This window comes from Buceros rhinoceros, unplaced genomic scaffold (assembly GCF_000710305.1).
Source record: "Buceros rhinoceros silvestris isolate BGI_N320 unplaced genomic scaffold, ASM71030v1 scaffold13402, whole genome shotgun sequence".
Lineage (NCBI taxonomy): Eukaryota > Metazoa > Chordata > Aves > Bucerotiformes > Bucerotidae > Buceros > Buceros rhinoceros.
The window spans coordinates 10615-24118 of record NW_010397244.1 but is presented as its reverse complement, the minus strand read 5'-3'; the positions used below and the strand labels follow the sequence as shown (position 1 = coordinate 24118).

The following is a 13504-nucleotide window of genomic DNA, read 5'->3' as shown; positions in this document are numbered from 1 at the left end:
CGAGGTATATCAGTCCCTCGACCCTTAACAATGGTAAATGGTAGAGAGCAGTATCTGCCCTGCCTGACAGTTCCCGTCCTGCTTGCAGGCTCTGGCTGCTGCGCTTTCATTTGCCAGGCATCACGCTCAGGCCCACCACAGCTTTGTCAGCTGGGACCGTCAATGGCTCCTGCTTTGCCAAATAGCCAGGACTGGAGCTTATAAAAGGCTGAAAGCTTTAAGACACAGAGTTGGAAGAAGTAAGAGAGGAGTCATACCAAAGATAAAATAGACTGGGTTAATAAAAAAGGTAGCATACGTAGAGTGGTCAAACATAGTACAAGAAATATGAGGTGAGATTTAAAGAGGTGAAGAAAAGATCCATAAAAGTTTTCAGGATATAATATATTTATATAGCACATGTAATTTCTTTTAGGTATGCTAAGGACTTGAGGAAAGCAAACTGCTCTCCAGATTCATACATTTTTCTGACAAATGCTCATCAAAGTGTCTCAGCTTTGTGTTAACTGCTCAGAAGCACAAAGTGTCACCGTCACCCACAGCCACATAGAAAAGAAGATACTTGATCAGTTAGCTTGGGGTAATGCAGCAGTAACTGGTAACAACTGAAAAATCTGAGTCCTGAAATGGGCTCTACCCATGCCTTTCCTCAAGACTATGCCAGAGGAGCAAGAAAATTTGAAGCACTTCCAGAGGACTTCTTGTCAGAAAAACACCCAGACAAAGAATGATAAAAGGCAGAACAGGACCAGAAAAGCAGTCACCATGTACATATTTGCATAAATATAAGTAACTTTTGGAGCAGTACACTGAACAGAATCATTCTCTCTGCAATTTGTAAGTAAGTAAGTCTCAACTTTTTCTCTAGTTTGGGATTACTGCATAAAGCATCTTGTCCTCTTCTGGGACAGCAGTAGCAGCTAAGTTAGTTTTAAGAACTGGAGTCTCAGTAGAAAGTCCCACTTATATCTTTAGCCCAAATCATCATGACTAAGTATTTAATCTTCTTCTCACTGGTACCTTATAATTTTTGTTAGGAACCACCAACATGTTTTAAAGTAATATAACATCTGGTGTAAGTTTAGGTTGTCTAGGGAACTAACTGCACTTTCATACCTGGTCTGGGTAGATACTCACTTGAAATGCAGAAATGAGCTGCAAATATTATTACTTGAATCTGGCATGTCATCTGCCTTGTAAAATATTATTGTAAAAACTTACTTCAAAGAAACAGCTTAAAACAATTTCTAAAATGCAGAAATTCCATTTATTATGTTGAGAATATCAATTGCAAGAAGTCTTGCAATGCATTGTCTTCACTCTAAGCACAATACAGTACAGTGTTCTCCACAATAAGTTACATAAATGCAAATTTTATGTACATATAAAAAAGGATCAGTGCCAAAAACTATTTGCACAGCATATCTGCTATTCAGAAATCAACCAATTAAATCTATAGTTGCCTTCGGAATTCTTAAAGCAAACCGAATTCATAAACAAATCTTGATTACCTGGTTTGAGAAGGGTTTTCAACTTATTTCTCAGTTCAGCAGAGACCACACAAATGGTTTAACCACTGAATTAGCATTCTCAGCATTCATTCTATAAATAAATGTATGAAAAATGAGGCATGTCATATGGCAGCATATATGACGACATGGGCAAAAATGACCTGTCTGCATTTAAACAGTTTATGCATCCCAAAAGGGAATTAGAGGAGTAGTAGTGCCATTGTTCAAGGCACTAATGAGACTACAGCATAATTCTGCTCAAAAAACCCAAACACAATAATAAAAAAAACCCCAAACCCCCTCAAACTGAAAAAGTGAAGAATAAGGCTCCCAGGATAATCAGTGGAATGGAGAGCATTGTATGAAGAAAGACTGTAATAATAGCACTTGCTTTTTCAGTCATTGAAACAGCTGAGAGTATATGACTGCCTTCTGAAAACATGTCAGGAAAATGCCAGAAAGAGAAGAAAGCAAAAGGACAAGATTAAATGGGCCTCTAATAAATTTATATGGGAATGAAAAGATTGTTCCTCAACTTAAGATGAGATGTACAGGCAGGGGCTTTGAATAAGGAGGAGTGGGACCAAAAATCTTTAAACAAATCAGTTTAATAGCATAGCTCAGTTAACAGAAGGGATTGTGTGATGAGGCATCTACCGTGTGAAAAGACCAGGTCCAGAAATGCCCAACCTGTCTGATCTATCACCAAAATAAGAAGGTGGTGTCTCTTTTGCAGTGTGAAATTACATTATATGCTCTAAAATGCCACTTAAAAAGATTTTCACTCCCTCCACATTAATTATTCTATATTCAACGACGTGAATGTCTGCTGCGAATGCTGCAGCAAGCCCTCGCTGTGAGATCAGGAACCTGAGCAGCTGGCCCACCAGTCAGCCCATCCCATGTATCTTTCGCGGTGGGATTCTTTTACGCACATTTCTCTTGTTCCTACAATGGAGTGTAAAGTCACAGTGAGGTGCAGTGTGAGCCATACAGACTGAAAACACTCAAGACAACACAAAAGATTATATAATTTAATTCTTAAAATAATGCAAATATAAGAATAGAAATGTACCATGTGGGAAAGTGTGGAGTTGTACATTCTACTGATTTTTCCAATTGATACTGAAGACACTTCCCTTGAACTACATACACTTTCCAACTTACTTGAGGTGCTTGAACTTTCAAGATATGTAAGTAACAGCATATCAGTCAAAGAATTACTCAGAAAACAAACACAAGAACGAAAAACCCTCTAAACTCTTCTTCACTGAAAAAGAGGCACTGCATTTTAAAACTGAATTAAGGCTGTAAAACGATGCTGGTTCATTGTGAATTTGAAGTCAGCAAGTATCAGGAGAGTGACATTTAACCCACTGCTTCACTGTTAGTCCTGTAAGCCTGCTTACGGAGGTGAGTCTCTATCTCCTCCCTGAAGACCAGCATGCCAAGGTGCGAGTGAGAGGCCTCGTTCATGGCTTTGGACTGGATACACATGCGGTACTGCTCTGGAGTGAGTTCGTCTGCACAATGTTTCTCATGCCAGAGGTGAAAGAGACCAGGGATGGGTGTTCTGATCACAATAAGGTCACCGTGCAAGTACTTTCTGTAAAGGTGAACATCCTCACCACCCCAGCCTTTCACTTCCAAGTCAAAACCCCCTATAAAAACAGCATCAGAAAACGTTATTTTGGCACACAGGCTAGATGTAAGGCAAAAAGAGGAACACTCCTGGGGTAACCCAGTACCAAACCTCATACGACATACAAGAAATTCTGGAGCAATTAACTTTAAGTTCTCTATGCCAAAGCCGGCCAAACTGAGGGAGAGGAGCTTCAAGCATACCACATCCTTTACTGTGGAAATTGCCCAGGACAGAGATCATGCACTGCTGGCTTCAAAAAGTCTCACTTAACGGTGTCCAAATTGCATTATTCATGACATCCCATGAGACAACTGAAGAAAACTGTAGGCAAACCTCACTGGCTATATGCTTTTGGGTTATTTTTAGCCATCATAATGGATTTTAGCAGCTGGAAAATGAAGCAGTCATGTACTATATGAAAAACCTTTCTAAAAATACCAGCAATTACTCCACAGATCACAACTCAAAAAGCTGGATTGAGGAAAGGAACCGGCTGCACTATTTTAAATTCTCTTCCCTTTCCAGGACCATAGTGAAAAACTGACACAGACTCATGCACAGTCTTCATTTAGCATATACCATACACATGGCACTATGACTGCTATCAGCAATCAGCCTGCATTCAAGCTATTACACAGCACGCAGGGCTATGTCATTACACCTTCTGGCAGACTGTCTTCGAAGACGGTCTTCCAATTTTAAGCACAACAAGCTGTTCTCAGTTTTAACAGCATGACACAAGGACATGCCAAAACATATTTCTAAAGCCTTGAACAACTATACTCAACTACTCAAGGTTATTTACAGAAAGAATTCGAATGCTTCTTGACTATGTTAGTGTTTTACTTGCATGACATGTTTCTTAAAATCGATTAATATGCTTCATACAGTCACAAAGTAGAAAAAAAAATAAAGATTTTTAGAAGTTCTAGAGTAACATGTTGCTATTAAAAAATTTTATGACTTTTAACACACACCCATCAGATTGGACAACAAAATCTAGAAAAAAACGATTTATCTCATTGGTCAAACTTGTCATGCAAGTCTCACTGCTGGGCTTGGAAAAGCGATTAAAGAAATAAATGCATTACTTTCCTGTCATTAGGTAAGAACGGAGAATCGATTTTTAAACACACATATATTTATTAATTTTTTCACAGTTTCATCTTACCAACAGTCAGAAAGTCTGTCCGATATTGACAAGTCATCCCAAAACCAAAATCCCGCCAGAAACCAGAATCCTTCTTGTGTACCTGCAATTTTAAAACACCATCATTTTGAAATGCAAAATACATCAGAGGAGGTACACTGCACTTGGTTCTGTAGAAAGCTGAACTCTTCTGAGTGTTTGCTCAGTGCAAGATAAAGCATGTAACACTTCTAGTATTTCTGTGTCACGCACAGATGTGGGCTTCCTAATTACCTGCTGTTCACCTTTGCCATCTGATGCCACATACTTACTTGCACTGCAGTTTCCACATTTACCTTTCTGCCACACCACCTCTATTTTCTACGCATCTGCTCACACCAAGCAGTAAATTTTTGGTAGTCTATTGACAAACCATCTGCTCGCGATAATTCAATTCCTACTTTGTTTCTGAGGCCAGATTTATCTGGCTTTGTTCTGATATGACAAGAAAAGAAAGTTTTGTGAATAGGGTCAGCAAAGTCGTTCCGTTCATAAAAGCAAACAGAGTTGTCATCAGTTGTGAACAGCAGAGCTCATTCCTCTCAGCTGTAACTACCTGAGGCCATATGCAAAAGCTTCCCTTCTACTTTCAGTAGGATCCTTGCAAACAACATAGGCAGTGAGGGTTTTTCTTTACTTTTAGTAAGGCTGTGTTGCACACTTCTTTCTCTCCTCCAAAGCTTTCTACCTCAGAAGCTGTAGCTATAACACCCGATTTAATTTATGCAGTCTTCTGAAAGACAGTCAGGGTGGACACTGACTGTGGCCATTCCATCTTCAAGCAACAAAGACCCAAAACTACAGTACTTTCTTCTTTCTGCTGGGCCCCAAATTATCCTTACATTTATTCTCTTCAATGCTTGCAGGATACATTTGTTTATTACTTTGACTACACGTTTCCCTAGAAGCAGTGTTTCTTATTCCAAAATCAAGATTAAATTAGCAGTGTAACAGCCAATGGTTCTGACAGATGTTGGATGGCAAATGTAAAGCAAATCTGCAGAGCTGTCCACAACATAAAAAAGTGCAAATGAACTTAGCCCCCCTTGAGTTACATGGCACATTTCCTGCAACTACCACTTGGCAGTTAGCAAAGAGAGTCGGTACTGAGGGAAGCTCATCAAGTACAGTTCTTAGGGTTTTTAGATGTTTTCCTTTCACCACTTCCTTGTTTGCTGGAACATAAGATGAAAGTTGCTCCCATGTTATACCACTATCCTTTCCAAGCCAGAACTAAGCAATAGATCAGAACTACCAACTTCTCTTGATTAATAGCACTTTTTTTTTTTTAATTGAGGTAGAACTCCAAGTTTATTCAAGAATGAGTCTTGTACTGTTTGATAAGCTTTTCTTCCAAGTGCTTTGCCCATAATGGAGGGAAATTATTAATACACACTGCCAAAGGTCATAAATACCCCAGACTACTAAGTTACACTTAATTCTCTTTTAATACAAAGCACAATTAATTTTATCCACAAAAATCATGCTGCTTACCAACTGCTGCTCCACAGGGGGTGGTATATCTTGGTTGGCATAGACAATAGCAGGATTATAAAGGCTGAATACCACAGGATAAAAAACCTTTTTCCCTGGAAGTCAGAAGGAATAGTTACTCACTGTGAGCATACTTTCTGAAGGCAAGTGGAAACTGGAAATATTATCTTTACAAAAAATAGCCTTTTTATGTAAAATATTAGCTGTTAGCCATCTAGTGAAAACAAATAAATATATGGCCTAACTGCTAGGATTTCCCATTGAGGAAGCCTATAATATCTAGTGGTGCAGAGCCCACAGGATTAAAAAAATATATGTATATATACATATATAAACATATACATATGTGCATATACATCTATACACATATACATACCTCTATAGGTATAGACTTACATATAGCTATATATACTTCTGTACATATAAAACATTATATATATTATACATCACAGTATCATATTAGATGACAGTGAAAAATCCCTGCAATAATGGTATGCAGTAAAGCTAAAAAATCACCAAGTCCAAGTAACACCTTTTACAGCTTGAGTGTTACGAGCGTGTCTCTTTCCACAACCATTTCAAAGCGCGTACATCAGAACGTCCTGCAAGGGCATTAAGCATCGTGAGTATCCTGATTATGCTGTGACACCAGTTCTATGCCTATTACAAAAGCCAGATCAATGTTTTTCAAGGATCTCTTGCATTGCAGTACTGCAAAGGAACTGACTACAGGAATACTCGGTACCCTGATTTGGGCATGAACTCTGAACGTGTGAGAAGCATTTTCAGATCTCACTTAAAGCAAAAGTGACAAAATGTCGGTAGGAATTGTCAAGCGGTCTCTCAGACTCCCTTCCCTGTGAAAGCTCATGAGATGCTCCTCTCCAAAGTTTTCCCAATTTCTTATAAAACTCATTTCATAAAGAAATAGAAGAAAACAGAAATAAAAGAAAAAGCAAGAAATAGAATCCAAGTGTCTGGCTTATAGCAGATTTTCTTGCCTGTTCATTATGTGAAGAAAAAGTATCTACTCGTTCCAAACTGACATTTGGAGAAAATGCTTTCTGGCTGCAACAAATATGGAATAAGTATTAAAAAGAGAACTCAAACAAATGTTTGACAGGCAAAGGTCTTAACTAGCACACTTGTTAAGTCAAGCAAGTTTTATCCTTCTTGGCAGAAGTAGGATAAGCAAGAAGAACAAGCAAGCTTCACACAAACTTGAGAAAAATACTCAGAAAATTTCAGAGCTTGGGCTGTAAATGTGGAACATCAGCTCAGTCTCTGTAAGGATCTCATTGTGCAGCTTTACTGAAAACCATTCCTATGTGATGTGTTTTGGCCATACAAGTGTGAGAAGACATAAACCAAATTTGTTAAGACATTTCAGTGTAACAAAAATCATCTTCCACCATAAGTGGAAGTGCTACATTGGGTTTTGTTATACAAATTTACATGCAGGCTATATGTTCAAGCAATTAAACTGTCCAGCTTTCTTTTAGACAGCCAAATCTTAAGAAAATGTGAAAATTGTACTTATTGTACACAAAAGACATTGCTGCTTCTTGAAACAAGCTACAGTAAGGCAAAAAGTTATTTCTCAGTCTAAACACTATTGGTTTTTGTCCACAGAGCATTTTTAGTTTTTCTAGGTGTTTGGTATTGAATACGCTCTACAATTCCAATCACTTTTCGTATGCTCAACACAGGTCACTTTAAGCCAAACGAGACAAAGACTCTGTTACAGCAACTGTAATGGAACATACCAGGCTCAGCATTTAAGCGACAACTGTTGAGGAACTCGGCCGTGAAATAAACATCCACATCACAGAAGAACATCAGGACCTCGCCCTTTTCCCAGGCTCTGGCACCCATGTCAAGACCCCGGCCTCGGTTAAATTCCTCATTCAGAGAGACGATTGTGTAATTGTGGAAGTTAGTTTCTCTAGAAGAAAAACAGAGCCAATCCCTAAATAAATCTGGAGGTGGGGGGTGGGGCAGAAGGGACCATTTATACTTTTCCAGCATTTTACAGTAATTTCATTCTGGAAATTTTTTAACACACAGTTATTATCATCAGGATGAGAAAAAATATCTGTTCCACTTGGATGCCTATTTTAAGTGTCAGAGTTTAGATACCGTAAAAAGATGGACCTCAGTCTTACTTGGTAACTTCGCTTTGCATTTGATAATTCAGACATAATAAAAAGGCCTTTTGGCAATTGGCATGAATTATAGTGTTCTCTGAAACTACAATGCCATCTAAAATTTGTCCCCACAAACGAAGAAGTCCTGACTAATAGAACAGTATCTCTGTCTTCACTATGTCAAATGGGAGGGCAAATGGAAAGCCAGTCCTGGCTTCCAGGACTTGTGATATTCATGCCAAACTCATGAATCAAAAGGCCATCCGTGTGGTGATGCAACCACAACTCAGTTTGCTTCTCCTTGCTATTTCATACCAATAGCACACATGCTCATCACAGAGAAGGGAAGGAGCAGCAAAGAGAGATTGGAAATACACCCACGGAATATCTTCAAGTAATGTTAAGAGTCTGCTTTGGAGACACTTTGGAGAGCAATGCTTGCAGAGAACAGAGTAAAGATAGTCAACGTTAGCACCACTAGGAAGATAAAGAACCAGATAAACGCCCAGCAAGTTCACAGCACTGAACCTGACTCAACGCTGTGAGAAGGGGACATCTCACAGGGAGCATGGCAGGTGGCAGAGAGAGGCCTCAGGGAGAGAGGCAGCTGCACTTGGCAAGCTAGGTGCCAGGGAGAATCTCGCAGAAGAAAGCGAAAGCATTCCTCCCTTCCCAGAAGATGTCTGTGTGCAGCAGGCTAACCTGCTGCCACATTTTAAGCCAGTGACACAATAGCCTGCGCCCGATACGTTCCATCAAGCACAGCCTTGACCAGTGTTGTGAGACAGGGATCACGTGAGAGCCCAGGTTATTCTTGGCTAACAAGGGTAACAGGACACAGGCTCAGGGATGAGCACAAGAGCTCAGGCAGAGAAAAAGCCCCTTAGCTACAGAGTTACAGATGCTATTACCTGTCCCTCTGGAGCCAAAAAACCCAACATTTGGGAATTTTACATCCATACTGCTGTAAGGCTATTTGCTACAACAGCCTTTATGAAACAGTGTTTAACGTTGTTTTATAGCACAGGGTAAATACGAGCCCAATTACCTGGTACCCAGAGAACAGAGAGCAAAACTTAACTTCTCAGAGACTCAGCAGCCTACCAGCCTACTTTGACTACATTTGTCTTCCTTATCATTAAATAAAATTGATTCTCTAGTGAAAGAACTATCAAAATATTCATTCCTGTTCCAAAGAACTTTAATTCTGATCAACTGTTAACACCACTGTACATTCACTCCAAAATTCACCCCTGTTGTCTTTTGGACTGTCAGATAAAAACCTCAAAGCCACTGCTATTAATCTTTTTTGGCCCATAACTTGATTTTTAGTAGTCTTCAGGAGACATAGCATACTTTTCCTATTAACCTGTAATGGACTATGAAGTTACTGTTTTTATTATTTCATTCTTTTCTAAAACCATTTTAAATGCCAATCAATATTGTTTGTATTGACTGACATTGGATTGGCACACTTACCTAGCTACGGATTCTAGGATGCTTTTTACCTGTGATAGCCCATCTTGTCCAAAATATACCACCGTGAGGTGAACACGCTTATCTTGATGAATACACACATCCCTACAACAAAAAGTATTAATGTTATCAGAAGTAATAATGGTACTAATAAATACTTGCAACACAACAGAAGCTTCAGGTATTTAAAAGCTATTGCATTTAAAATATTAAAATATTAGCAGATAAAGTATTCTGGTCAGACTTCAGGTAGCTTCTACAGAAAACAAGGAAAAATGTTTTTCCTCTTATTTCCCCTCTTATCTTTCCCATTTGAATTGGAAGGTTCCAATACTGTGTGTCTTATTCTAACACTATATTATGAACAGGAGCTCAAAACTTATGTAAACATAAAAATCCTATTCAAAATCATGAGTCCAGTTTCTCAATGAACCTCACATTTGGTCTAAAACGGGTTTTGGTGCAATTTGAGAATCTCTCAAATCCTTTTAGAAGGAATATTTTCTCCATACAATAGGTTCAACTACAAACATCCCAAGGTAAATGCATGCAATGTTGGAATCATTAGCTCTGCCCCAAATCCACCAGAACAGAAATTCATTTTGAAAAAGAAACAGAATACTGAAAATCAGCAATATAGGTCACTATATTATCTATGCACCTACCTAAAGTTTTGCATAAATTGTGCAAATGCCTCAGTTCTTCCAGCAAGAGGGACAATAATGTTAATGATTGATCTGGAAATATCAACTGCTTCACTCTTTACTTTCATGAGGGGTCCAAAAGGTCGGAACAAGGTGACATGCCTGTACTCCATGCCATCCATCTTCTTATAAAACAGCTCATACTGTGTCCCCTTATCTCTTTCTGTACGATAGTAACCTGAAGAAGTCACACAAGTAATTTGTAAAGTCAAAGATCCCAGCAATTACATTTCAGAAAACACTGTTTTTCCTAAGAACTATAAAAAAGTGAAAATTAAAGTGTCAGGGACAAAGCATCTGGGTTTTTCCTAAACAAACAACAACAAAAAAATCCACAAACCATGACCAATCACAATCACTCTCCTACCCTCTTAGAAGAGATCTGAGAAACGATCTTGAACAAACTCCAGCTTCTCTTGCTTCTTAGAGACCACAACAGGTTCTATTGTCCTACATCAACTTCTAAAAATTAGAGTTAGGTCTTCTCAACAAAAAGGGAATTCAGCTATTTGCTATGGAAAAGGATGGATGCAATCTAATATTGCCTGCTCTTAAGCCCTTCAGGATCTTCCCCTGAGCCAGTCCACAGCAAAAGCTGAGATCATCTGGCCAGCAATCAACACAACACAAGCTGTAGGCAGAACAAGTGATATATTTACTTGTTTGACAAAGCCTGCAAAATCTGACATGTGGTATAAAAAAAAAAATTGTGTTATAAATGCTGGAATGCTTTAAAATTGTTTTCACTGCTGACCCTAGCTACAGTGCTTTCTATCCAATACAGACAGTGGTGTTCTACTTCAGCCATGGCTCTCTAAGGATGCAGGCAGAAGGAGTTTTCTACATAGCTGTAACACTTTGAGAAAACAATACCAGTCCTCTATCAACAAAACTACTCCTAATGGGCAGAAAAAAAAAATCTAGCCCATTCACAATATGGCCCTTTCATTTAAGCATCATCAAGGAAGCAAGTTAAGCCAACAGCCTCTCCAATTTAACACCATAAAGAAAAAGATCAAGACTCATCCGTGGCTTTGAACAGAGCTCTGCATTGTTAATTCCCTATCTATACTAAGCTGAGAGTAAGAAATGATGACAGGAAAAACCCTCCAACAACACTGCCCTATGTCCATCCTACCTCCTCTCTCACGCACAAGGAAAAGGTGTATTATAGAGAAGAAACATAAGCTACACTATGAACCAAACAGCTCTGAGTTGAGCTGGCCACACATACCGTTGAGAAAGTTGTGAGTAGCTGCATATCCCCAGGTGTGATGAACACACCTGCCCTTACACCATGCAACCAGTTTATTTCCATTCACTTGACAGGTCTGAAAAGCCTCTTCTCCTACAAGCCAGGCTCCAGAGCAGCTGAAATCCTCTCCCAGTCTCCCACCCAGAAAGGAGGCGGCAGGGCACAAGATAGGTGAGCTGTTTTGGTGACACAAAGGGTTGTCTTTTGTATTCCGTATTGATACTGTCCTTTTTGTTGTTACTGTCTCTTTTGCAGCTGAAATCAAATGGGGTCAAGGTATGCGAAGGGAGCAACCCTCAAACTTAGAGCAGATTGGTTTTGTTTGCCTATCTCAGGAACTAGAAAGAAGTGATCTTACAGGTTTGCTTCTCTTCTCTATCCCCAGGCCAATATTCCTCCACGTTCCCTTCCTCCTATTACTTTTTCATTCAATGTAAGAAGAAAAGGAATGTGTACACACCACCTCGGCCCAACTTTTTTTTCCTCTCTATCCCAGGCTCCCTTACAAAGAGTCCTTTCTCTGTATGTACCTAACTCCCTTCATGATCCATGTTCTCCAGCCTCCCTCCCCTAGACCAAATCCAGTTTCATTCACTGATGTTCCTTCATTCTGCCCCTATCCTGTACCTGCCCCACAGCCTTTCTTTTACAGCAAGCTCCCTATTCCCCTCCAATATTCAGCTTTGTAATCCTCTCTTTATTGTGGGTGAGTATGTGAACCAACAGACTTGATGGGAAATGTGGATGACCACCACACAAGGTCTGTGGGAGGTGGGGTGTAACAGAACAAGCTGGTGCCATCACACTGGAAGGTAATGGTGATCGAACCTAACCTTTCAGCTGGAATGCTCTTCATCCTTTGAAGAAAGTTTTGCAAGGCACTCCTTATAAGCGATAGAAATCCACATTTATTCTTTTATGAACACAGAGCTACATGCAATAGGCACCACATTTTAATGCTCAGGAAAAGCATGACAGTTTCAAATCAGTATTAATTACAAGTACTAAAAGGGCGTTTGAAACAATGGAAGTGCACAGTGTTGGCTGTTAGAAGCAGAAAAAGGTCTTAAATCCCTCTCAATCCTTTTCCACTCCAACCCCTTGTGCTGTGTATTCCAGGGCTGTAGCCTGAAAACAGCTTTTTGTCTACTGGAGCAGCTGATACCCCATGGTGTTTGCACACCATGCTCTCATGCAGTATGTAGCAAATACTTTGTACCAGTACTTCTGCTCAAATTAATGTTCAGTATCGTATATTATATTCCTCTCTCTAGTACCCACTATCTATTTACAGATGCAAATAACATCTGTAATGTAAATGACGTTTTTAAAAATCATGTCACAGTTGCCAATAGCTTATCTTCAATCAAAGGATAAGCTTAGATGTCTGTCTGCAATAGGAGGCTGTAGCACAGAATAAAAATATCTAGATTAAAGTAACGTAAAAAACCCACTGCTGTAACTTCATAAAGACCTTAATATGCACGTCCAGATTTGAGTACTGCCTTGCCAACATTCAACTGCTGGAATACAAGATTCCAAACTTTTGAATCTCAACATCCCACAAGTGCCACACTTCTTTCAAATAGTTAAGTACGTGCCCCTCGAGTTATTCTCCTTGCTATGAGCTACCCACCATAGGTAATCTACTAATTTGAACACTTTAATGGGGTCAAAGCTTCTATACACAGAAGCCAGAATTGAGAACATCCAGAAAAACAACTCACATCTGTTTTCTTAGTCTATTCAGGTTTTTAACACTTGGGACTGACTCGTAATAAACCCAGCTATCCCACCTTCCAGCTAAGGATATACTGGCTGCCATCCAAAGTGCTCTATAAGCAAAGAGGTAAAAAGCAGCAGAAATAATTTAACAGCTGTTATTCTGGGTCCATGAAGGTTTGTTCCCTTTGCAGAAGGTTTACTTCTTACGAAACAAATTCAACCTTAGGAATACTGGGGATCAATCAAACCCAAACCCCTGTTCTTCTATTGCATTGAATACTATTACTTGTTTTACATCTACCAAAAGAGCTACCAAGAAAGTGTTTGGTTTATGGAATCTAAGACATATGTCCCTTTG

At 39.3% G+C, this 13504-nt stretch overlaps 1 protein-coding gene across 1 annotated transcript in view; it reads right to left on the bottom strand.

The window, feature by feature from the left end:
* Window positions 1-2800: 2800 nt before the first annotated feature.
* CSGALNACT2 (chondroitin sulfate N-acetylgalactosaminyltransferase 2) overlaps window positions 2801-13504 on the bottom strand; it is a 14614-nt gene continuing 3910 nt past the window's right edge. The window contains exons 2-7 of the mRNA XM_010146184.1: window positions 10128-10344; window positions 9466-9567; window positions 7606-7784; window positions 5840-5934; window positions 4328-4409; window positions 2801-3172 (exon numbers count right to left, since the gene is read on the bottom strand). Of these exons, the coding sequence (XP_010144486.1) occupies window positions 2880-3172; window positions 4328-4409; window positions 5840-5934; window positions 7606-7784; window positions 9466-9567; window positions 10128-10344 (968 nt within the window). The 3' untranslated portion in view covers window positions 2801-2879. The remainder of the gene's footprint in view (window positions 3173-4327; window positions 4410-5839; window positions 5935-7605; window positions 7785-9465; window positions 9568-10127; window positions 10345-13504) is intronic.